The following is a 21,961-nucleotide window of genomic DNA, read 5'->3' on the forward strand; positions in this document are numbered from 1 at the left end:
CGGCCCCTTTAAGACGCCGCGCGGTTTCCATGGCGACGCGAGGGGGCGTGGCCTAGCGGGAGCGGCGCATGCGCAGAGCCGGCGGTGAAGCCGGCGGGGGCGGGGCCGGCGGCGGGAGGAGCAAAGATGGCGGCGGGTGCGGCGGGAGTCGTTGCCATGGCGGCCCGCGGGAGGTGCGGGGGGACCGCGGGGCGACCCCGCCGAGGGGCGAGGGGGGGCCCGGGGGGCGGCACTCGGGGCTGGGGGGGCTCGGGGACAGCGGACACCCCCCCAAGGGCGGCCGCGGGGCCGGCCGGGGGGTGCGGGACAGGGCCCCGGGGGGGCGGGGGGTACCGGGGTGATGGGGGGGGCAGCGGGGGGAGCACCGGGGCGGGGGGGGGGGGACCGGTATGGCGGAGGGGGGGGGTAGGGGATACCCCCGGGCTGGGAGAGGGGGGCGGGGCCCGGGGTGATGGGGGGCACCGGGGTGGGCTGCGGAACCCCTTTTGGGGGGGGGTCCGGGGGCTTTTCCAGCCAAGCCTCGGGGCGACCCCCGCCCCAACCCCGGGGGTACCGGGGCTTTGTCCTCCGCCCCTCCGGGACCACCCACCCCGTCCCCGGGAAGCAGGACCCCGCTTGGGTGGGTGGGTGGGGTGGGTGGGGGGCACACACTCCCGGTGCTCCCCGCCCCGCCGGGACTCCCCGCGAGGCCGCCACGGAGCCGGGGGTCCCGCGGAGCGTTCGGGCATCCCGCCGAGGTTTCGGGGACCCCCCCCGGTGCCACCGTGTCCCCGCAGGGCCCCCGCCGACGGGACGCCGTGTCCGGCCGCCGGGCGCGGGGGGCTGTGAGCAGGTGGGTGCCCGTCCCGCGTGGGCTGGCGCCGCCGTCCCCGCGGCGGTGCCACCCCCGTTGTCCCCGAGCTGCCGCCTTGTCACCGAGCTGCCGCTGTCCCCGCAGGCCCCGCCATGCCCCAGGCCTCGGAGCACCGCCTGGCTCGCCCCAGGGACCCCGGCGGCGCCGTGCTGAGCGCGCAGCCCCGGGCGGGCTCCCGCCTGCCCAGCGGGCACCGAGCGCTGAGCCAGGAGCGCCATGCGGCGCCCAGCGGGCTCTCCCCGGCCCCCAAGCTGCGCCTGCTGCCCCCGCGGCCCCCGCCCGACGACCCCCGCCCCAAGAAGCTGGAGCTGGAGCGGGGCCGGGCGGCCAAACGGGGCGACCCCGCTCCCCGCGGGCCGGGGGCTCGCCGGGGGCCGCTCAAAGCCGATCACGGCGTCAGGGTGCCCGGCGGTGCCCCGCAGGTGCCCGGCAGCGCTTCCTTCTCGCTGCCCAGCGCGGCCGAGCGGCGCCGGAGCAACCTGGCCCGCTCCAAATCCATCAGCATCGGCGACCTGAGCCAGGGAGGCGGCGGCGGCGGCGGCGTGCCCGGTGGTGTCCCCGGGGTGCCCGGGCGCGCCGAGGACGTGGCGGTGGCGCTGAGCCGCCTGGTGCTCCGGGACTGCGGGCACCCGCTGGGCGCGCTGGCGCTCCGCAGGAGCTCCTCGCTGCGCAGGGTCGCGGTGGCCGCCGGGCCCGACGGCAAAGCCGCCCCGCCGCTGCTCTCCGTGCGCCCCGAGGGCGGCCCCCGCGCCCGCTCCGAGCCCCCGTTCGGCCCCGGCAGCCCCGCGCCCGGCCGCACCGAGGACAAGGCGGCCGCCGTAAGAGCCCCGGGCGGCGGGCGGGGGGTGGCGGGGGCCCCGCGGCGTCCCCGGCCTCGGGGATGGGTGTGAGCCCTGCGGTGTCCCCAGATTTGGGAACACTTTGAGACCCTCATGCTGTCCCCTTTTGGAACCCTTTGTGACCCCCATGCTGTCCCCAACTTTGGGGACACTTTGAGACCCCCACGCTGTCCCCAGCTTTGGGGACATTTTGTGTCCCCCACATTGTCCCCAGCCTTGGGGACACTTTGAGACCCCCACATTGTCCCCAGCTCTGGGAACCCTTTGTGACCCCCACGCTGTCCCCAGCTCTGGGAACCCTTTGTGACCCCCACGCTGTCCCCAACTTTGGGGACACTTTGAGACCCCCACATTGTCCCCAGCTCTGGGAACCCTTTGTGACCCCCACGCTGTCCCCAGCTCTGGGAACCCTTTGTGACCCCCACGCTGTCCCCAACTTTGGGGACACTTTGAGACCCCCACATTGTCCCCCGCCTTGGGGACACTTTGAGACCCCCACAGCTGGGGACACTTTGTGCCCCCCACGCTGTCCCCGCTCTCGGGCTCGGTGACATCGCCAGGGTGGCACAGTGGTGGCCGTCTCACCTGTCCCCTGCTCCTGTTTTGGGGACCCCCACAGTGGTGGTGGGGAGGGGGTCGCTGCTGTCCCCCAGAGCTCCGTGGGGCTGGGGGCTGCCGGTGCCATCCCGGGGCAGCTCCGGGGTGACCACGGGTGGCACTCGGGTGGCACTCGGGTGGCACTCGGGTGGCACTGAGGTGGCCGCCGCCCCCTCCCCGTTTCCGCATCCGCCACCCCCCCCGCCCATCCCGCACCTGCCCGGCCACGTGTGGGGGGATCGTAATCCCCAAAAGCCCACCCGGGCACGGCCGCCCGGCCTCGTCCCCCCTCGGGATGTCCCCAGCGCTGCCCCGGGGGTCCCGCAGCCCCGCCGAGCCCCCCAAACCCCTCGGGGGGGGGAAGCGGGGAGAGCTTTTTTGGGGGGCGTTTACCTCGGGCTCTCGCTGTCCCCCGGGGCAGCTCCGGCTAATTAATCCCCCGGGATGAGCGCGGCCCAGAATAGCCGGGGGAATCGGATCAGCTAATGAGCTGAGGGGGAGGAGAGCCGCCGGTGACCGGCCGCGGTGCCCCCGGTCCCGCGGGCGCCCGGTGCCACCGAGGCGGTGGCGGCATGCCGGGGCTGCAGGGAGCCCCGCTGGCGGAGCTGCCGCGGAAGCTGCAGCGCTCGCTGCTGAGCCGCCGGGAGCTCCAGGGCCGGGCCACCGACATCTCCGAGTCCGTGGTGCACACGGCGGTCATGGGGCTGCTGCTGCTCACCGGCGAGGTGAAGCCACCGGCGCCGGGGCACGGCCGGGGGGCACGGCCGGGGGGCCGGGGCGCGGCTCACCGGGTGTCCCCCCGCTGTCCCCCCGCAGACCCACCACACGCTGCTGCTGGGCTCGGGCCACGTCGGCCTCAGGAATTTGGGCAACACGGTAAAGTGGAACCCTGCCGGGGTTCCGTTCTGGGAGGGGGGGCGGGAGGGATTTGGGGTCCCCTCGGGGTCACCTCGGGGTCCCCCATGCTCGGGAGCCGTGTCCCACCCTCCCGGCCTGCTGGGATGTCACATTGCCAGAGCTCCCCCGGCGCTGTCCCCAGCGCTGCTGTGCCTCTGTCCTGGGTGTGGGAGGGATTTGGGGTCCTTCTGGTGTCCCTTAGGGTCCCTTGGTGTCCTTAAGGGTCCCTTCGGTGTTCTTTAGGGTCCCTTGGTGTCCTTAAGGGTCTCTTGGTGTCCCTTTGGTGTCCTTTAGGGTCCCTCTGGTGTCCTCAAGGGTCCCTTTGGTGTCCCTTAGGGTCCCTCTGGTGTCCTCAAGGGTCCCTTTGGTGTCCTCAAGGGTCCTTTGGTGTCACCTGGGTGTCACCTCAGTGTCCCCGAGCCTCTTTGTGACCATCCCACCACACTCCCACCCACTGGGAACCCACGGGGACCCCCCCCAGCCACACGGGGTGGAGGGGACACCGCGAGGGTCCACCGGTGAGGGTGGCACACACCCCGATGTCCCCGTGTCCCCGGCAGTGCTTCATGAACGCCGTGCTGCAGTGCCTGAGCAGCACCAAACCCCTGCGGGACTACTGCCTGCGCCGGGACTTCCAGCAGGAGCAGCCCCCCGGCCCCCGCGCCCCCCAGGAGCTCACCGAAGGTGGGACAGACCCCCCAAAACTCCCGCAGACCCCCAGAGCCTCACGGGACCCTCCTGTGGGGACCTGAGGCCGCCGCGTCCCCGCAGCCTTCGCCGATGTCATCGCCGCCCTCTGGCACCCCGACTCCTCCGAGGCCGTCAACCCCGGGCGCTTCAAGGCCGTGTTCCAAAAATACGTGCCCTCCTTCACGGGCTACAGGTGAGACCCCCCCCCAAAAACCCTTTTGGGGTGCCCCCCGAGGCCGGGCGGGCACCGAGCGTGGTCCCTGCAGCCAGCAGGACGCGCAGGAATTCCTCAAGTTCTTCATGGACCGGCTGCACGTGGAGATCAACAGGAAGGGCCGGCGCACCCCCAGCATCCTGTCGGACACGCGGAGACCCCCGGCCCTGGAGGACCCCGAAACGCTCAGGTGAGGATGGGGGGGGGGGGAAAGGGGGAACCCCCAAATTTTTTGGGGGCCAGCTGACCCCAGCCCACCCGCAGCGACGAGGAACGCGCCAACCAGATGTGGAAGCGCTACCTGGAGAGGGAAGACAGCAAGATCGTGGGTGAGCCTTGGCGATGGGGGTGTGCCCCTGCTCCCCGGCACCCCAAAACTTGTGGGGGGGCCCCCCTGAGCCTTCCCTTTGCCCCCCAGATCTCTTCGTGGGGCAGCTGAAGAGCTGCCTCAAGTGCCAGGCCTGCGGCTACCGCTCCACCACCTTTGAGGTGTTCTGCGACCTCTCGCTGCCCATCCCAAAGGTGGGGCTGGGGTGACCCCCAAAATCTTGTCAGACCTCCCAAAATCCTTCAGACCCCTCCAAAACCTCTCAGGCCACCCCAAAAACCTTTCAGATCCCCCAAAAAACCCCTTCAGACTACCTCAAAATACCTTCATACTCTCCCAAAACCCCTTCTACTCCCCAAATGTCTTTCAGACCTCTCAAAAACCCTTCAAACCCCTCCAAAAATCCCTCAGACCCCCCAAAACCCCCTCAGAACCCCCCAAAACCCATTCAGACCCCCCAAAGCCCCCTCAGACCCCCCCAAAACCCCTTCAGATTCCTCCAAAAACTCCACAGACCCCCCCAAATCCCATCAGATCCCTCCAAAACCCCTCAGACCCCCCCAAAACCCTCTCAGACTCCCCAAAAACCCCTTCAGATCCCCCCAAAACCCCCTCAGATCCCCCAAAAACCACTTCAACCCCCCGCAAAGCCCCCTCCGACCCCCCCTCCGACCCCCTCAAACCCCCCAAAAACTCCCCCCCCTGACCTGGTGGCCCCCCAGAAAAGCTTTGCCGGGGGGAAGGTCTCGCTCCACGACTGCTTCAGCCTCTTCACCAAGGAGGAGGAGCTGGACTCGGAGAACGCCCCGGTGAGAGGACGGACCCCCCCCACCCCCCAGCCCCCCAAAAACCCCGGTGACCCCCTCCCCAGCCCCCCAATTTGTCCCCCCAGCCCCTCCCTGAGCGTCCCCCGGCCCTCAGGTGTGCGACAAGTGCCGGCAGCGCACGCGCAGCACCAAGAAGTTGACGATCCAGCGCTTCCCACGCATCCTGGTGCTCCGTATCCTTTGGGAATCGCCCCTTCGGGACTCCCCCCCAAAATTTTTCGGGGGGTTCGGGGAGGGGGCACGAGGTTCCCTTGTGGCCTTGACCCTGGGCAGACCTGAACCGGTTCTCCACCACGCGTTACTCCATCAAGAAGTGCTCGGTGTTCGTGGACTTCCCGCTGCAGCAGCTCAACCTGCGCGAGTTCGCCAGCGAGAAGGCGGGTGAGGAGAGCTGCGGGCGGGTTGTTTTTTGGGGGGCTGGGTGGGGAGGGGGGTTTTGGGGCGACCCTCACCTCCCACCTTCCTCCTCGCCGCTGCAGGCAGCCCCGTCTACAGCCTGTACGCGCTGTGCAACCACTCGGGCAGCGTGCACTACGGGCACTACACGGCTTTCTGCCGCGACCCCGCCGGCTGGCGCGTCTACAACGACTCCCGGTCAGTGCCCCCCGCCCCGCCCGCGCCCCCCGCCCCGCCCGGGAGACCCCCGAGCGCCCGCCGCGGGTGCTGAGGGTGTCCCCGCAGCGTCTCGCCCATCAGCGAGAACCAGGTGCCGTCCAGCGAGGGCTACGTGCTGTTCTACGAGCTGGAGGAGCCCCCCGGCCGCAGAGCCTGAGACCCCCGGGACCCCCGAGACCCCCGCCCGGAGCCGCCCGGGGGTCGGGGCTGGGCTGGGGGGGTGAACCCCTGGTGCCCCCGGCCCGGGAGCCCCCCGGACCCCGCGGAGAGGGGGGTGCGGGGGGTGCGGCGGCGGCCGGCGCGGCCCCGGGGGGTTTTGTGAATAAATTTATTAAAAAAAGCCCCAAAAATCGCCGAGTTTTGGGGCTGGGGGTCGTGGCTCGGATGAGGGGGCGTGACTTGGGTTTGATTGACAGCCACGAATGGGCGTGGCTTTATGGGGGCGTGGCTCGTGGGCTCGGGATGATTGATTAGCAATGGGCGTGGTCGCCGTGGCGTGACGCGCACGGCGATTGGCTGGCGGCGAGATGGGCGTGGCTTATTGCCGCGGCGCGCTGTCAATCACCGCGCTGCGCGTTCCCATTGGTCCGGCCATCGCAGCCCCGCCCCTTTTAGCGCTGAGCGGCGCAGGGGGCGTGGCCAGCGCGGCGGCCGCGGCTCCGGTTCGGGGGTCCCGGGGGTCCCGGCGGCTCCGTGCCCGCCGCCGCCGCCGCTGCCGCCATGCCGCCCACCGTGGCCGTGGTGGGCGGCGGCATCAGCGGCCTGGCCGCCTGTTTCCACCTGCTGCGCGCCCCCCGCCCGCCCAAGGTGAGCGTGCGACCCCCGCGGGACCCCCGGGTGTCCCCCCCGCTCCGTCCCGGGACCCCCGACTCCCCCTTCCCTCCCGGGGTCCGGCGCTCCGCTCTGCCGGGTCATCCAGCGCACCTCCGGGAAACCCGTTCCCTTTTCCCTCCCGGGACCCCAATTCCCCCTGACCCCCAATTCCCCCTGACCCCAAATTCCCCCGGGGTTCCCTTTTCCCTCCCGGGACCCCCCAATTCCCCGGAACCCCAAATCCCCAGGACCCGAATTCCCGGTACCCCCATTCCGGCGGGATCCCGGGGTTGATTTGGGGGTCCCGGGGGTGACCGGGGGTGCCGGCGCTGATTTGGGGGTCCCGGGGGTCCCGGCGGTGATTTGAGGGTCCCGACGGTGACCGGGGGTGCCGGCGCTGATTTGGGGGTCCCCAGGTGGTGCTGCTGGAGGCCAGCGGCCGTTTCGGGGGGTGGCTGCAGAGCTCGCGGACCCCCGAGGGCGCCGTGTTCGAGCACGGCCCGAGGGGCGTCCGGCCCGCCGGGCCCGCGGGGACCGAGACCCTGCTCATGGTACGGGGTACGGGGGGGATGGGGGGGCTGGGGGGGTCCTGGGGGGTCCATGGGGCTGGGGGTTCCAGGGGGCACTGAGGGGTCCGGGGGCTGGGGGGGCTGGGGGGTCCGGGGGCGCTGGGGGGGGGGTCCCTGGGTCTGGGTTTGGGGTACCAGAGGGGTCCTGGGGGGTGGATTTGGGGGCACAGAGGAGTCCTCGGGCTGGATTTGGGGTGACAAATAGGTCCCTGGATGAATTTTGGGGGTCCCCAGGTGAATTTTGGGGGTCCCCAGATGGATTTTGGGGTCCCTGGGTGAATTTTGGGGTCCCCAGATGGATTTTGGGGTCCCCGGTGGCAGCGCCGTGCCCGTGTCCCCGCAGGTGTCGGAGCTGGGGCTGGCCAGTGACGTCTTGGCTGTCCCCAAGGGCCACCCGGCGTCCCAAAATCGCTTCCTGTACCTGCGGGGGGCCCTGCACCCCCTGCCCTCGGGGCTGCGGTGGGTGTCCCCCTGTCCCCGTGTCCGTGTCCCCCTGTCCCCCTGTTCCCGTGTCCCCCTGTCCCTGTGTCCCCCTGTCCCTGTGTCCCCCTGTCCCTGTGTCACCCGGGCCACCTCCCCGTGTCCCCTGTCCCTGTGCCACCCCTATCCCCACTGCCACCTCCTGTCCCTGGTGCCACCCCTGCTGTCCCCAGGTTGTGTCCCCCTGCCCCTAGTACCACCTCATGTGTCCCCACTGTCCCCAGGGGCTGTTCTGGGCAGTGTCCCCCTGTCCCCAGTGCCATCCCCCACATCCCCTGTGCCACCCCTGTGTCCCCGGTGCTGTCCCTGTGTCCCCGGTGCTGTCCCTGTGTCCCCAGTGCCACCATTGTCCCCGTGTCCCCAGTGCCACCACTGTCCCCGTGTCCCCAGTGCCACCCCCGTGTCCCCAGTGCCACCACTGTCCCCAGTGCCACCATTGTCCCCGGTGCCACCATTGTCCCCAGTGCCACCACTGTCCCTGTGTCCCCAGTGCCACCATTGTCCCCAGTGCCACCACTGTCCCCATGTCCCCAGTGCCACCATTGATCCCAGTGCCATCCCCCGTGTCCCTGTGTCCCCAGTGCCACCACTATCCCCGTGTCCCCAATGCCACCCCCGTGTCCCCAGTGCCACCATTGTCCCCGGTGCCACCATTGTCCCTGTGTCCCCAGTGCCACCATTGTCCCCAGTGCCACCACTGTCCCCGTGTCCCCAATGCCACCCCCGTGTCCCCAGTGCCACCACTGTCCCCAGTGCCACCATTGTCCCCGGTGCCACCATTGTCCCCGGTGCCACCATTGTCCCCAGTGCCACCACTGTCCCTGTGTCCCCAGTGCCACCATTGTCCCCAGTGCCACCATTGTCCCCGTGTCCCCAATGCCACCCCCGTGTCCCCAGTGCCACCCTGTCCCCGTGTCCCCAATGCCACCCCCGTGTCCCCAGTGCCACCATTGTCCCCGGTGCCACCATTGTCCCCAGTGCCACCACTGTCCCCATGTCCCCAGTGCCACCCTGTCCCCAGTGCCACCCTGTCCCCGTGTCCCCAGGTCACTGTTCCGGGCGGTGCCGCCGTTCTCGCGGCCGCTGCTCGGGGCGGCGCTCCGGGATCTGCTGACGCCCGCGGGCACCGGCCCCGACGAGAGCGCCCACGCCTTCGCCCGCCGCCGCTTCGGGCCCGAGGTGGGACCCCGAAACCCGCCGGGCCCCCCGAGCCCCCCGGGGCGGTGGCACGGCCTCAAAATGCCCTGAACCCCAAAACCCTCGGAACCACCCAAAAATCCCATTGACAGCCCCAAAAATCATCTGAATCCCAAAACCCTCGGAACTGCCCCAAAAATCCCATTGACAGCCTTAAAAATCACCTGAACCCCAAAATCCTCGGAACCGCCCCAAAAATCCCACTGACAGCCCCAAAAATCACCTGAACCCCAAAACCCTTGGAACCACCCCAAAAATTCCCATAGACACCCCGAAAAATCACCTGAATCCCAAACCCCTCAGAACCACCCAAAAAAATCCCATTGGCACCCCTAAAATCACCTGAACCCCTAAAACATCATTACACCCCTAAAAAGACCACATAAACACCCCCAAAACACCATCATCCCCCCAAAATTCCCATAAACACCCGTGAAACCCTCCAAACCCCCCAAAAATCCTGATGAACACCTCCAAAACCCCCAAAATCCCCATAACTGAACCCAAAACCAGCCCAGAGCTGATAATGCCCCAAAACCCTGATAAGGCCCCAGAGCCGCACCCCAAAACCCCACCCGGCCTTATCGGGGCCTGCCCGGGACGGGTGGGGACTCTGTGTCATTGTCCTGTGTCACTGTCACTGTGTCATTGTCACTGTGTCATTGTCCTGTGTCACTGTCACTGTGTCACTGTCCCTGTGTCACTGTCACTGTGTCATTGTCCTGTGTCATTGTCCTGTGTCACTGTCACTGTGTCACTGTCCCTGTGTCACTGTCGCTGTCCCTGTGTCATTGTCACTGTGTCATTGTCCTGTGTCACTGTCACTGTGTCATTGTCCTGTGTCATTGTCCTGTGTCACTGTCACTGTGTCACTGTCCCTGTGTCACTGTCGCTGTCCCTGTGTCATTGTCACTGTGTCATTGTCCTGTGTCACTGTCACTGTGTCATTGTCACTGTGTCATTGTCCCTGTGTCACTGTCCCTGTGTCACTGTCGCTGTCCCTGTCCCACAGGTGGCGGATCTGGCTGTGGACAGCCTGTGCCGGGGGGTGTTTGCTGGGGACAGTCGGGCTCTGTGTCACTGTGTCACTGTGTCACTGTCACTGTGTCACTGTCCCTGTGTCACTGTCACTGTCCCTGTCCCTCAGGTGGCGGATCTGGCTGTGGACAGCCTGTGCCGGGGGGTGTTTGCCGGGGACAGTCGGGCTCTGTGTCACTGTGTCACTGTGTCACTGTCCCTGTGTCACTGTCCCTGTGTCACTGTCGCTGTCCCTGTGTCATTGTCCCTGTGTCACTGTCCCACAGGTGGCGGATCTGGCTGTGGACAGCCTGTGCCGGGGGGTGTTTGCCGGGGACAGTCGGGCTCTGTGTCACTGTGTCACTGTCACTGTCCCTGTGTCACTGTCCCTGTGTCACTGTCACTGTCCCTGTCCCACAGGTGGCGGATCTGGCTGTGGACAGCCTGTGCCGGGGGGTGTTTGCCGGGAACAGTCGGGCTCTGTGTCACTGTGTCACTGTGTCACTGTCACTGTGTCACTGTCCCTGTGTCACTGTCACTGTCCCTGTCCCACAGGTGGCGGATCTGGCTGTGGACAGCCTGTGCCGGGGGGTGTTTGCCGGGGACAGTCGGGCTCTGTGTCACTGTGTCACTGTCACTGTCACTGTGTCACTGTGTCACTGTCACTGTGTCACTGTCCCTGTGTCACTGTCACTGTCCCTGTCCCACAGGTGGCGGATCTGGCTGTGGACAGCCTGTGCCGGGGGGTGTTTGCCGGGGACAGTCGGGCTCTGTGTCACTGTCACTGTGTCATTGTCACTGTGTCATTGTCCTGTGTCACTGTCACTGTGTCATTGTCCTGTGTCATTGTCCTGTGTCACTGTCCCTGTGTCACTGTCCCTGTGTCACTGTCCCTCAGGTGGCGGATCTGGCTGTGGACAGCCTGTGCCGGGGGGTGTTTGCCGGGGACAGTCGGGCTCTGTGTCACTGTGTCACTGTCACTGTCCCTGTGTCACTGTCACTGTCCCTGTCCCTCAGGTGGCGGATCTGGCTGTGGACAGCCTGTGCCGGGGGGTGTTTGCTGGGGACAGTCGGGCTCTGTGTCACTGTGTCACTGTCACTGTCACTGTCACTGTGTCACTGTGTCACTGTCACTGTGTCACTGTCACTGTGTCACTGTCCCTGTGTCACTGTCCCACAGGTGGCGGATCTGGCTGTGGACAGCCTGTGCCGGGGGGTGTTTGCCGGGGACAGTCGGGCTCTCAGCGTGCGCAGCTGCTTCCCCGCGCTCTTCCAGGCCGAGCGACGGCGCGGCTCCGTCCTGCTGGGGCTGGCACTGCCATCGTCACCGTCACACGGTGGGGACACAGGGGACACTGCTGGGGCTGGCACTGCCAGCTCCGTCCTCCTGGGGCTGGCACTGCCACCATCACTGTCACATGGTGGGGACACTGGGGACACTGCTGGGGACACTGCTGGCTCCGTCCTGCTGGGGTTGGCACTGCCACCGCCACTGCCACACGGTGGGGACACTGCTGGGGACACTGGGGACACTGCTGGGGACACTGCTGGGCTGGCGCTGGCACCTGGTGGCCACAGGGACAGGGCGATATTGTGAAGACACCCGGGGGCTGGGGACAGGGGACACCCCAGGGCTGGTGACATTGTGGGAACACCCTGGGGTTGGGAATACAGCGGGAACACCCCGGGGATGGGGGCAGGTGACACTGCCGGGACACTGCGGGGTTGGGGACAGTGCGGGCCCCTCCCGGTGCGTTGTCACCGTTGTCACCGGTGTCCCCGCAGGTGTCCCCGCGGGCGCGGACCCGGCGGGGCTGGCGCGGCGGGCGCGGGCCGAGCGCTGGAGCCAGTGGTCGCTGCGCGGGGGGATGGAGGCCCTGCCACGAGCCCTGGTGGCCTTCGTGTCCCCACGCGGGGCCGAGCTGCGCTGCCACGCGCCCCTGGCACGCCTGTGTCACCGCCGTGGCCGCTGGCAGGTGGGGACGCGCCCGGTGCCACCCCCCGGTGCCACCCTCCGGTGTCACCCTCCCATGTTACCCTCCCGTGTCACCCCCCGGTGTCACCCCGGGTCCCCTTCCCACTCTCCATCCCCCCCAGCCCATGTCCTCCAGTGCTCTGTCCCTTCCCAGTGTCCCCGGCCACCCGGGCCAGTCCCCAGTGTCCCCTCCCCAGTGTCCCCAGTGTTCCCAGTCACCCCGGCCCAGTGTCCCCAGTGTCCCCTCCCCAGTGTCCCCAGTGTCCCCAGTGACCTGGGCCCAGTGTCCCCAGTGTCCCCTCCCCAGTGTCCCCATTGTCCCCAGTGTGCCCTCCCCAGTGTCCCCGTTGTCCCCAGTGTCCCCAGTGCTGTCCCTGCTCCCTTCCCCAGTGTCCCCACCATGTCCCCCTGTGTCCCCAGTACTGTCCCCAGTGTCCCCAGTCCCCTCCCCAGTGTCCCCAGTGCCCCCAGCACTGTCCCCAGTATCCCCATTGTCCCCAGTGTCCCCACTCCCTTCCCCAGTGTCCCCACCATGTCCCCCTGTGTCCCCAGTACTGTCCCCAGTGTCCCCAGTCCCCTCCCCAGTGTCCCCACTCCCTTCCCCAGTGTCCCCACCAAGTCCCCCTGTGTCCCGAGTCCCCTCCCCAGTGTCCCCAGTGCCCCCAGCATTGTCCCCAGTGTCCCCATTGTCCCCACTCCCTTCCCCAGTGTCCCCACCATGTCCCCCTGTGTCCCCAGTACTGTCCCCAGTGCTGTCCCCAGTCCCCTCCCCAGTGTCCCCACCAAGTCCCCCTGTGTCCCCAGTCCCCTCCCCAGTGTCCCCAGTGCCCCCAGCACTGTCCCCATTGTCCCCAGTGTCCCCATTGTCCCCACTCCCTTCCCCAGTGTCCCCACCATATCCCCCTGCGTCCCCAGTACTGTCCCCAGTGCCCCCAGTCCCCTCCCCAGTGCTGTCCCCAGTCCCCTCCCCAGTGTCCCCGCCGTGTCCCCACCGTGTCCCCCCGTGTCCCCAGCTGTCGCTGCCCGATGCCACCATCACGGCCGATCACGTTGTCAGCGCCATCCCTGCCGCAGGTACGGCCGCGCCCGGGGCGGGGCGGGCGGGTCCCGCCGTGTCCCCCGTGTCACTGATGTCCCCGCTGTCCCCAGCCCTGGCCCGGGCGCTGCCGCCCGAGGCGGAGCCGCTGGCGAGGGAGCTCCGGGCGATCCCGGCCGCCTCCGTGGCCGTGGTCAACCTGCAGTACGAGGGGGCCGCGCTGCCGGTCACGGTGAGAGCGTCCCCGCCGTGTCCCCAAACCCCGCCGTGTCCCCAAACACCGCCATGTCCCCAAACCCCCCAGTGTCCCCAAACCCCCCGGTGTCCCCAAACCCCCTGGTGTCCCCAAACCCTGTGGTGTCCCCAAACCCCGCCGTGTCCCCAAACCCCGCCATGTCCCCAAACCCCCCAGTGTCCCCAAACCCCCCGGTGTCCCCAAACCCCCCGGTGTCCCCAAACCCCCTGGTGTCCCCAAACCCCCCAGTGTCCCCAAACCCCCCGGTGTCCCCAAACCCCCTGGTGTCCCCAAACCCCCTGGTGTCCCCAAACCCTGTGGTGTCCCCAAACCCCCAGTGTCCCCAAACCCCCGGTGTCCCCAAACCCCCGGTGTCCCTGAGCCCTGCGGTGTCCCCAAACTTCCCGGTGTCCCCAAACCCCGCCGTGTCCCCAAACCCCCCAGTGTCCCCAAACCCCGCCATGTCCCCAAACCCCCCAGTGTCCCCAAACCCCCCGGTGTCCCCAAACCCCCCGGTGTCCCCAAACCCCCCAGTGTCCCCAAACCCCCGGTGTCCCCAAACCCCCGGTGTCCCTGAGCCCTGCGGTGTCCCCAAACTTCCCGGTGTCCCCAAACCCCGCCGTGTCCCCAAACCCCGCCATGTCCCCAAACCCCCCAGTGTCCCCAAACCCCCCGGTGTCCCCAAACCCCCGGTGTCCCTGAGCCCTGCGGTGTCCCCAAACCTCCCAGTGTTCCCAAGCCCTGTGGTGTCTCCAAACCCCCGGTGTCCCCAAACCCTGTGGTCTCCCCAAACCCCCCGGTGTCCCCCCAAATCCCCCAGTGTCCCCAAACCCCGCGGTGTCCCCAAACCCCCCGGTGTCCCCAAACCCCGCCGTGTCCCCAAACTCCGCGGTGTCCCTGAGCCCTGCAGTGTCCCCAAATCCCCCAGTGTCCCCAAACCCCGCGGTGTCCCCAAACCCCCCGGTGTCCCCCCAAATCCCCCAGTGACCCCAAACCCCATGGTGTCCCCAAACCCCGCGGTGACCCCAGCCCGCCCCCGCCCCCTGGCAGGGTTTTGGCCACCTGGTGCCATCCTCGGAGGACCCGGCGCTCCTGGGCATCGTCTACGACTCGGTGGCGTTCCCGGAGCACGACGGGACCCCCGTGACCCCCGGGAAACCCCCACTGCGGCTGACGGTGGGGACACCGCCGGGACACTGGGGACATCATGGGGGGACACTGGGGACACCAGCGGGGGACAGTGGGAACATCATGGGGGGACACTGGGGGCAGTGACAGGAGTGATTTGGGGGGCTCATGGTGGGCACACAGAGGGGGGACACTGGGTGGGACACCGGGGACACTGGGGGGTGGCACTGGGGACATCGCGGGGGGGGCACTGGGGGGTGGCACTGGGACACCGAGAGTGGGGTGACACAGGTGATTTTGGGGCCCTGGCACTGAGTGACCCTGGGGACACCGTGGGTGTCACAGGGGTGACCCTGGGGACACCGAGGGTGGCACAGGGGTGACTTTGGGGGTCTGGCCGTGTCCCCCAGGTGATGCTGGGCGGGGCCTGGTTCCGGCAGAGTTTTGGGGACCCCGCCCTGGTGGCCCCCGAGCTGCTGCTGCGCCGGGCACGGGCGGCTGTGAGCGACCACCTGGGGCTGGCCGGGACCCCCACCCACGCCATCGTCAGGGTGCAGCAGGTGGGGGACACCGGGGGGCTCTGGGGGGTGACATCGGGGGGAGTGACATTTTGGGGGGCTCTGGGTGGGTGACATCGGGGAGAGTGACAGTTTGGGGGGCTCTGGGGGGGTGACATCGGGGGGAACGACAGTTTGGGGGGCTCTGGGTGGGTGACACTTTGCGAGGGGTGGTTTTGGGTGGGCGACATTCCAGGGAGGTTGGCACTTGGTGGGTGGGTGACACTCTGAGTGGGTGGCACTTGGGGGGGTGACACATTGGGGGGGCTCTGAGGGGCTCACCCGTGTCCCCCCCCACCCCTTTTTTCCCCCAGGACTGCATCCCCCAGTACACGCTGGGACACTGGGAGCGCCTGGGTGAGCGGGGCAGGGGTGGCTGTGTCCCCTGTCCCCAGGGTGGCCCTGCTGTCCCCAGGGGTGACCCTGCTGTCCCCGTGGGGATCCTGCTGTCCCCGGGGGTGGCCCTACCATCCCCAGGGGTGACCCTGCTGTCCCTGGGGTGGCCCTGCTGTCCCCGGGGGTGGCCCTGCTGCCCCGGGGGGATCCTGCTGTCCCCAGGGTGGCCCTGCTGTCCCCGGGGGTGGCCCTGCCGTCCCCGTGGGGATCCTGCTGTCCCCAGGGTGGCCCTGCTGTCCCCGGGGGTGGCCCTGCTGTCCCCTGGGGTGGCCCTACCATCCCCAGGGGTGGTCCTGCTGTCCCTGGGGTGGCCCTGCTGTCCTTGGGGTGACCCTGCTGTCCTTGGGGGTGACCCTGCTGTCCCCGTGGGGATCCTGCTGTCCCTGGGGTGGCCCTGCCGTCCCTGGGGTGGCCCTGCCGTCCCCGTGGGGATCCTGCTGTCCCCAGGGTGACCCTGCTGTCCCTGGGGTGGCCCTGCTGTCCCCGGGGGTGGCCCTGCTGCCCCGGGGGGATCCTGCTGTCCTTGGGGGTGGCCCTGCTGTCCCCGGGGGTGGCCCTGCTGTCCCCAGCGTGTCCCCAGCTGCCGTGGTGTCCCCCCAGAGCGGATCCAGCGCTTCCTGAAGGAGCAGCAGCTGCCCCTGAGCCTGATCGGCGCCTCCTACTCCGGGGTCTCCGTCAACGACTGCATCGCCAGCGCCAAGGCGGCCGTGGGGCGGATTTTGGGGTCCCCCCCGTGAGCCCGGCGATGCCCCCCCACTTCCTGCAGCCCCGGGGGTCCCTCTCAGCCGCTGGCGTAGGACAAAATGATTTTTTTTTTTAATTGAAAAAAAACCCTTTAGAAAGGTCCAGGGAGCGGCTCATAAATAGAATAAATACCCGCGCGCCCGAGCCGGGGACCCAGGGGCAGGGCTGGGCGAGCGCCGTGTCCCCTCGGGGGGTGTCCCCTGTCCCTCCTGGGGGCGTCCCCTGTCCCCCCGGGGCCGGCTGCCCCCCACGCCGGCCTCGGGGGTGGCGGTTCAGGGCGGGGGTGCCAGGCTGTGGTTGCCCCGCGGCGCCGCGGCCGCGCTGGCGTTGCGGGCGGGCGGCAGCGCGGGTGGCAGCGGTGGCAGGTCCCCGCGGGGGGACTTGCGCAGCATCTCCTGGCGGAAGCGGCTGGCGCCGCCGGCCTGGGGGGCGCGGGGCCGGGCGCGGGGGTCGCAGCCGATGTCGGCCGTCAGGTTGGTGTAGAGCGGGCGCAGCTCCCGCGCCAGCAGCGCGTAGCTCAGCGAGTTCATCCCGTCCTGCGTCCACGTCCGCTGCGTCCGCACCAGCAGGTCGAACCTGGGGCGTCACCGCGATGTCACCGCGCCGTCACCGATGTCACCCGGCCCCGCCGTCCCCCCCCGAGCCACCCCCGCAGCCCCGGACCTGTGCGGGTTCTCCTCGTTGCCTTTGTCGCTCTTGTGCTTCACCATCTTGTAGTGGCCGATGGAGACGGGCGGGCGGGAGATCTTCATCCCGGCCAGCCGCACCCTGCGGGGACAGCGGGGACGTGGCACCGGGGACAGTGACACCGGGGACAGCCACAGCCCTGGGACAGTGGGGACAGTGGGGACATGGCACCGGGGACAGTGACACCGGGGACAATGGCACTGGGGACAGCGGGGACAGTGACACCGGGGACAGCCACAGCCCTGGGACAGTGGGGACAGTGGGGACATGGCAGCGGGGACAGCAGGGACAGTGGGGACAGCGGGGACAGTGACACCGGGGACAGCGGGGATGTGGCACCAGGGACAGTGGAGACAGTGGGGACGTGGCATTGGGGACAGCTGTGTCCCCCCCAAGGTGACAGGACACCCCCAATGTTCCCCCCAGGGCACTGTCACACCCCTTGTGTCCCCCCCAAGGTGACAGGACACCCCCAATGTTCCCCCCAGGGCATTGTCACACCCGTTGTGTCCCCCCAAGGTGACAGAACCCCCCCTGTGTCCCCCCCCAGCTCGGTGGGCACACCCTCCCCTGCTGCCACCCCCTGAGTGCCACCCCCCCGTGCCGTGGCAGTGTCCCCTGGCTGTCCCCAGCCCTACCTGGTGGCGATGTCATCGTCCTCGCCCCCCCAGCCCCAGTACTCGTTGGGGAACCCGTTGATCTTCATGTACTGGTCGGGGGTCAGCGCTGAGACCCCCCCGAAATACTGCGGGTAGGGCAGGCTGGGGACACGGGGACAGTGAGCCAGCTGTCCCCAGGGTGTCCCCAGGGTGTCCCCAGGGCGGGGCTCACCTGTAACCGAATTTGTTCATGGCCACCGAGGCGTGTTTGGGGTTCCAGGGGTCGCAGGTGTAGAGGTTGTGGTCGTTCTCGGGGATCAGGTCCACGTCGTGCAGGAACAGGCAGTCCCAGTCCTCGTCCTTCAGAGCCTCCTTCACGCCCACGTTCAGCAGCTTGGCCCGGTTAAACGTGCAGTTCCCGGCCTGGGGACACCCCAAAATCTCCTGGGGTCACCCCAAAATCCCCTGGGGTCATCCCAAACCATCCCCTCAAAACCATCCCTTCACGCCCAAGTTCAGCAGCTTGGCCTGGTTAAACGTGCAGTTCCCGGCCTGGGGACACCCCGAAAGGTCTTGAGGACCCCCCAAACCACCTCAAACCACCCCGAGGACCCCCCAAACCACCCTGAGGACCCCCAGTGCACCCTGAAAAACCCCCAAACCACCGTGGGGACCCCCCAAACCACATCAGAGCACCCTGAAGACCCCCCAAACTACCCTGAAAAACCCCCAAACCACCCTGGGGACCCCCAAAACCACCCTGAGGACCCCCCAAACCACCCTGGGGACCCCTCAAACCACCTCAAGTCTACCTTAGGACCCCCCAAACCATCTCAAACCACCCTGGGGACCCCCCCAAACCACCCTGAGAATCCCCAGAGCACCCTGAGGAGCCCCCAAACCACCTCAAACCACCCTGAGGACCCCCAAAACCACCCTGAGGAGCCCCCAAGCCATCCTGAGGACCCCCAAAACCACCCTGAGGACCCCCCAAACCGCCCTGAGGTCCCCCCAAATCACCCTGAGGATGTCCCAAACCACCTCAAATCACCCTGGGGTCCCCCCAAACCACCCTGAGGACCCCCCAAACCGCCCTGAGGACCCCCCAAATCACCCTGAGGAAGTCCCAAACCACCTCAAATCACCCTGGGGTCCCCCCAAACCACCCTGAGGACCCCCCAAACCGCCCTGAGGACCCCCCAGATCACCCTGAGGATGTCCAAACCACCCTGAGGACCCCCCAAACCGCCCTGAGGCCCCCCCAGATCACCCCCCTGCCCACCTGGTGCACGACGTAGATGCCGTAGGCGAGCTGCTGGCGCTGCAGGAAGGGGTGCAGGTAGTAGAGCAGGTGGCCCAGGTGCGCCTCGCGGTTGCGGTGCGGGACGATGAGCGCCGTGCGGGAGCGGGGCTCGCAGCGGGGCGGCCGGTACCGGCCCCCCGCCCGCACCGCCGGGTTCTTGGCCTGGATCTGCTCCAGCGACGGCACCCGGGCGAAGGACACGGCCAGCGGGCCCACTGCGGGGACAGGGGTGTGTCCCTAAACCCCAAACTGGGATGGGCTTGTGTCACCAGTCCCAAACTGGGCTGGGGTTTGTCCCCAAACTGGGCTGGGTTTGAACCCAAACTGGGCTGGGGGTGTCCCCAAACTGGGATGAGTGTGTCCCTAAACCCCAAACTGGGATGGGCTTGTGTCACCAGTCCCAAACTGGGCTGGGGTTGTGTCCCCAAACTGGGATGGGCTTGTGTCATCAAACTGGGACGGGGTTGTGTCCCCAAACTGAGATGGGCTTGTCCCCAAACTGGGATGGGTTTGTTCCCAAACTGGGATGGGGGTGTGTCCCCAAACTGGGATAGGCTTGTCCCCAAACTGGGATGGGTTTGTCCCCAAACTGGGATGGGGATGTGTCCCTAAACTGGGAGGAGGTTGTGTCCCTAAACCCCAAACTGGGATGGGTTTGTCCCCAAACTGGGATGGGGGTGTCCTCAAACTGGGATGGGGTGTGTCCCTAAACTGGGATGGGGTTGTGTCCCTAAACCCCAAACTGGGATGGGTTTATGTCACCAGTCCCAAACTGGAATGGGAGTGTCCCTAAGCTGGGCTAGATTTGTCCCCAAACTGGGCTGGGTTTGTCCCCAAACTGGGCTGGGGGTGTCCCCAAACTGGGCTGGGTTTGTCCCCAAACTGGGCTGGGGGTGTCCCCAAACTGGGCTGGGTTTGTCCCCAAACTGGGCTGGGGGTGTCCCCAAACTGGGATGGGTTTGTCCCCAAACTGGGCTGGGGGTGTCCCCAAACTGGGATGAGTGTGTCCCTAAACCCCAAACTGGGCTGGGTTTGTCCCCAAACTGGGCTGGGGGTGTCCCCAAACTGGGATGGGTGTGTCCCTAAACCCCAAACTGGGATGGGTATGTCCCCAAACTGGGCCGGGTTTGTCCCTCCCGGTCCCAGCCCGGCCAGCCCCGCCCCGATTTCCTGTCCCGGGGGGAGGGGAGGGAACCGGTTCGACCGGTTCTTCCTCCCGGGGCAGGCTCGGGAGCGGCGGGAACCGGATCGGTCCCGGGGGCAGGACCGGAACCGGTTCATTACCATGGGCGAAGGACCGGAACCGGTTCTTTACCGGGGGCAGGACCGGAACCGGTTTCTCCGCCCCGGGGAGGGGTCACTCCTCGCTCCTTCCCTCCCGGGTGGTCCCCGGTTCTTTCCCCCTCCGGTTCCTCCCCTTGCGTTCTCTACCCGGTGCTCCCGTTCCCGTGCCGGTTCCTCCCCCCGGGACTCTCCGTTCTCTGCCCGGTTCCCTCCCCGTTCCCTCCCGGTTCCCGTCCCGTTCTCTCCCCGCTCCCTCCCGGTTCCCGTCCCGTTCTCTCCCGGTTCCCCCGCCGCTCTCACCGAGGAACGGCGATCTTTCCGGGCAGAACGGCAGCGGCCTGGCGGGGTCCGGCGGCGCGTCGGGGCCGTTCCCAGTGCCGCCGCCGGTAGCCACGCGGCTCAGGTTGGCGTACACGTCGTGGGTCCGGGAATAATCCACGGCGGGACCGGCGGCTCGACCGAACAGCGCCGTGAGGTTCCGGAACCCGCCCAGCGAGAAATACGCCACGAAGGCGAACTGGCACCCGACCAGCAGCGCCAGCGAGCACGGTCGCTCCAGCAGCCGCCGCAGCATCGCGGGGCCGCCCGGTGTTACCGGGGAGCCGCCCGGTGTTACCGGAGACCCGCCCGGTGTTACCGGAGAGCCGCCCAAGCGGCTCGGGGCAGCATGGCGGGGGCACCGGGGCTGCCGGACAGAGAGGACACGGCTCGGCTCGGTGGCGGGGGATGGATCGGTGCCGTTCCGGTACCGGGAACGGTCCGGTTCAGTCCCCGCCAGTCTCCGGTGCCGGTCCCGCCTCAGCCCAATCCGGCCCCGGTACTGCCTCCCCCACCGAGTCCCGCCGGTCCCGGTACGGCCTAACTCCGGTACTACCCGGCTCCTCCCGGTCCCGGTGCAGGCCTGAGGCCGGTTCTGCCCTGCCTGGCCCCGGTGCTGCTCCCCTCTCCGCTTCCAGCCCCGGTCCCGGTCCTGCCCTCCCGGTTCCGGTACCGCCCCGGTACCACCGGGCCGGGCTCAGCGCTCCGGGCAGTCCCCGCGGGTCACCCCCGGTCCCGTCCCGGTACCTGCCCGGGCCCGGCTCAGCCCCGCCCGGCCGCTGCCATCTTGGAGCGGAGGGCGCGGCGTGATGACGTCACGGGGCGGGCGCGCGGCGGGGTCACGCTCCGGCCGCACCGGGCGGGACCGGGGAGCACCGGGGGGGTCCCGAGGGGTCGCCGGTGGCGCTCGGTGACCCCAGGGAAGGGCGCGGGGCCCGCAAGGCCCCGGTAATGCCCCGAGAGGCTGAGGGGGCGTGGTTTATATGAGCCCCGCCCCGAGTGGGCGTGGCCACGGTGGGCGACGTTGCCCTGGCAACCGCGCCCGGCCGCGCTTGTGCCCCCGCCCACTCGTGACGTCACGAAGTGCGCGCGCTGTGATTGGGCGCGGGGTGGGCGGGGCGAGCGCGCGCGCCACGTGTGGCACCCCCCCCCCCATCCCGTGTCCCCCCCGTCCCCGGGGTGTCCCCGCAAAGAGGAGACCCCAATAAAAGCCCGTTCTGGGTCAAGCTGGGGATGTTTTTGGGAGACAGCGCGGTGTCACTCCCGGGAAGCGCCAGGTCAGGGAGGGGACCAGGTCATGTCGGGCAGGGACAGGGAGGGGACAGGAGGAAGGGAGTCACCGGCACCCGGCATCCCCGTGTCACCACGGGCACCTCCGGCCGCGGCCGTCCTGTCTCCGTCCCTGTCCCCATCCCTGTCCCCTCTGTCCCCGTCCCTCTGCCCGTAACAAAGATGGCGCCGCCCTCAACCCTCACGTTACCAAACATAGTAGCGACCTTGCCCTCACCTACAATGCCGGCGCTCCAGCCATGGCGTCTCTACGCATGCGCAAAACTTCTGCCCGCACCCGTCATGGCGGCGCTCGCATCTGCCTTTGCCCTTCCCAGCCACGGCCAAGCCCACGATGGCGGCACGTCTGCCCACACCCAGCAAAGAGCCGCTCATTGCCTCTGCCCTTCCCGCCCGCGGCGCCCACACCAACATGCGCATTGCAAATAGGATGATAGCGGGAGCTCTGCCCGTACCCAACATGGCGCTCTGCA

At 68.4% G+C, this 21,961-nt stretch overlaps 3 protein-coding genes across 17 annotated transcripts; 2 read left to right on the top strand and 1 right to left on the bottom strand.

Annotated features, from left to right (window-relative positions):
• The first annotated feature begins 77 nt into the window (after positions 1–77).
• USP21 (ubiquitin specific peptidase 21) lies at positions 78–6,210 on the top strand. Its single transcript, XM_085560703.1, has 14 exons — positions 78–173; positions 777–832; positions 938–1,671; positions 3,106–3,165; positions 3,747–3,870; positions 3,958–4,069; positions 4,143–4,280; positions 4,355–4,419; positions 4,509–4,612; positions 5,141–5,227; positions 5,340–5,418; positions 5,519–5,626; positions 5,725–5,839; positions 5,927–6,210. Exons 3-14 carry the CDS (start codon positions 946–948, stop codon positions 6,015–6,017), a joined length of 1,809 nt encoding a protein of 602 aa, XP_085416829.1. The 5' UTR covers positions 78–173; positions 777–832; positions 938–945; the 3' UTR covers positions 6,018–6,210.
• Positions 6,211–6,486: 276 nt separating this feature from the next.
• Positions 6,487–16,107, top strand: PPOX (protoporphyrinogen oxidase). 9 transcript variants are annotated; one of them, XM_085560700.1, is made up of 12 exons: positions 6,487–6,667; positions 7,090–7,224; positions 7,586–7,701; positions 8,769–8,901; positions 11,117–11,273; positions 11,722–11,912; positions 12,925–12,985; positions 13,061–13,179; positions 14,233–14,358; positions 14,721–14,870; positions 15,182–15,447; positions 15,711–16,107. In XM_085560700.1, exons 1-12 carry the CDS (start codon positions 6,581–6,583, stop codon positions 16,081–16,083), a joined length of 1,914 nt encoding a protein of 637 aa, XP_085416826.1. In that variant the 5' UTR covers positions 6,487–6,580; the 3' UTR covers positions 16,084–16,107. The 9 variants fall into 9 exon arrangements, 8 of the variants coding, with proteins under 8 accessions (XP_085416826.1, XP_085416827.1, XP_085416821.1 ...); XM_085560701.1 differs by having other exon boundaries at positions 15,182–15,224; positions 15,864–16,107; XR_014950088.1 differs by lacking the exon at positions 8,769–8,901 and having other exon boundaries at positions 9,932–11,273; positions 15,182–15,224; positions 15,864–16,107.
• B4GALT3 (beta-1,4-galactosyltransferase 3) lies at positions 16,058–21,138 on the bottom strand. 7 transcript variants are annotated; one of them, XM_085560705.1, is made up of 7 exons: positions 20,946–21,138; positions 20,181–20,565; positions 18,576–18,811; positions 17,526–17,737; positions 17,333–17,455; positions 16,671–16,833; positions 16,058–16,583 (listed from the first exon to the last, which is right to left on the bottom strand). In XM_085560705.1, exons 2-7 carry the CDS (start codon positions 20,452–20,454, stop codon positions 16,080–16,082), a joined length of 1,512 nt encoding a protein of 503 aa, XP_085416831.1. In that variant the 5' UTR covers positions 20,455–20,565; positions 20,946–21,138; the 3' UTR covers positions 16,058–16,079. The 7 variants fall into 7 exon arrangements, with proteins under 7 accessions (XP_085416831.1, XP_085416835.1, XP_085416833.1 ...); XM_085560709.1 differs by having other exon boundaries at positions 16,671–16,775; positions 20,946–21,117; XM_085560707.1 differs by having other exon boundaries at positions 17,526–17,716; positions 20,946–21,100.
• Between the last annotated feature and the right edge of the window lie 823 nt (positions 21,139–21,961).

This window comes from Lonchura striata, chromosome 25 (assembly GCF_050655825.1).
Source record: "Lonchura striata isolate lonStrDom1 chromosome 25, ASM5065582v1, whole genome shotgun sequence".
NCBI classification, from domain to species: domain Eukaryota; kingdom Metazoa; phylum Chordata; class Aves; order Passeriformes; family Estrildidae; genus Lonchura; species Lonchura striata.

Bases quoted from the DNA above. Each gene is read 5' to 3' on its own strand.
- USP21 (XM_085560703.1), top strand. From the start codon at position 946: ATGCCCCAGGCCTCGGAGCACCGCCTGGCTCGCCCCAGGGACCCCGGC. The intron at 5,419-5,518 runs GTATCCTTTGGG...GACCCTGGGCAG, and splicing joins CCCACGCATCCTGGTGCTCC to ACCTGAACCGGTTCTCCACC. The intron at 5,627-5,724 runs GTGAGGAGAGCT...TCGCCGCTGCAG, and splicing joins GTTCGCCAGCGAGAAGGCGG to GCAGCCCCGTCTACAGCCTG.
- PPOX (XM_085560694.1), top strand. From the start codon at position 9,383: ATGAACACCTCCAAAACCCCCAAAATCCCCATAACTGAACCCAAAACC. The intron at 13,180-14,232 runs GTGAGAGCGTCC...GCCCCCTGGCAG, and splicing joins GGGCCGCGCTGCCGGTCACG to GGTTTTGGCCACCTGGTGCC. The intron at 14,359-14,720 runs GTGGGGACACCG...CGTGTCCCCCAG, and splicing joins AACCCCCACTGCGGCTGACG to GTGATGCTGGGCGGGGCCTG.
- B4GALT3 (XM_085560705.1), bottom strand. From the start codon at position 20,454: ATGCTGCGGCGGCTGCTGGAGCGACCGTGCTCGCTGGCGCTGCTGGTC. The intron at 17,738-18,575 runs GTGGGCAGGGGG...GGGTGACCCCAG, and splicing joins GCATCTACGTCGTGCACCAG to GAGATTTTGGGGTGTCCCCA. The intron at 16,584-16,670 runs GTCCGGGGCTGC...GTGACGCCCCAG, and splicing joins AACGAGGAGAACCCGCACAG to GTTCGACCTGCTGGTGCGGA.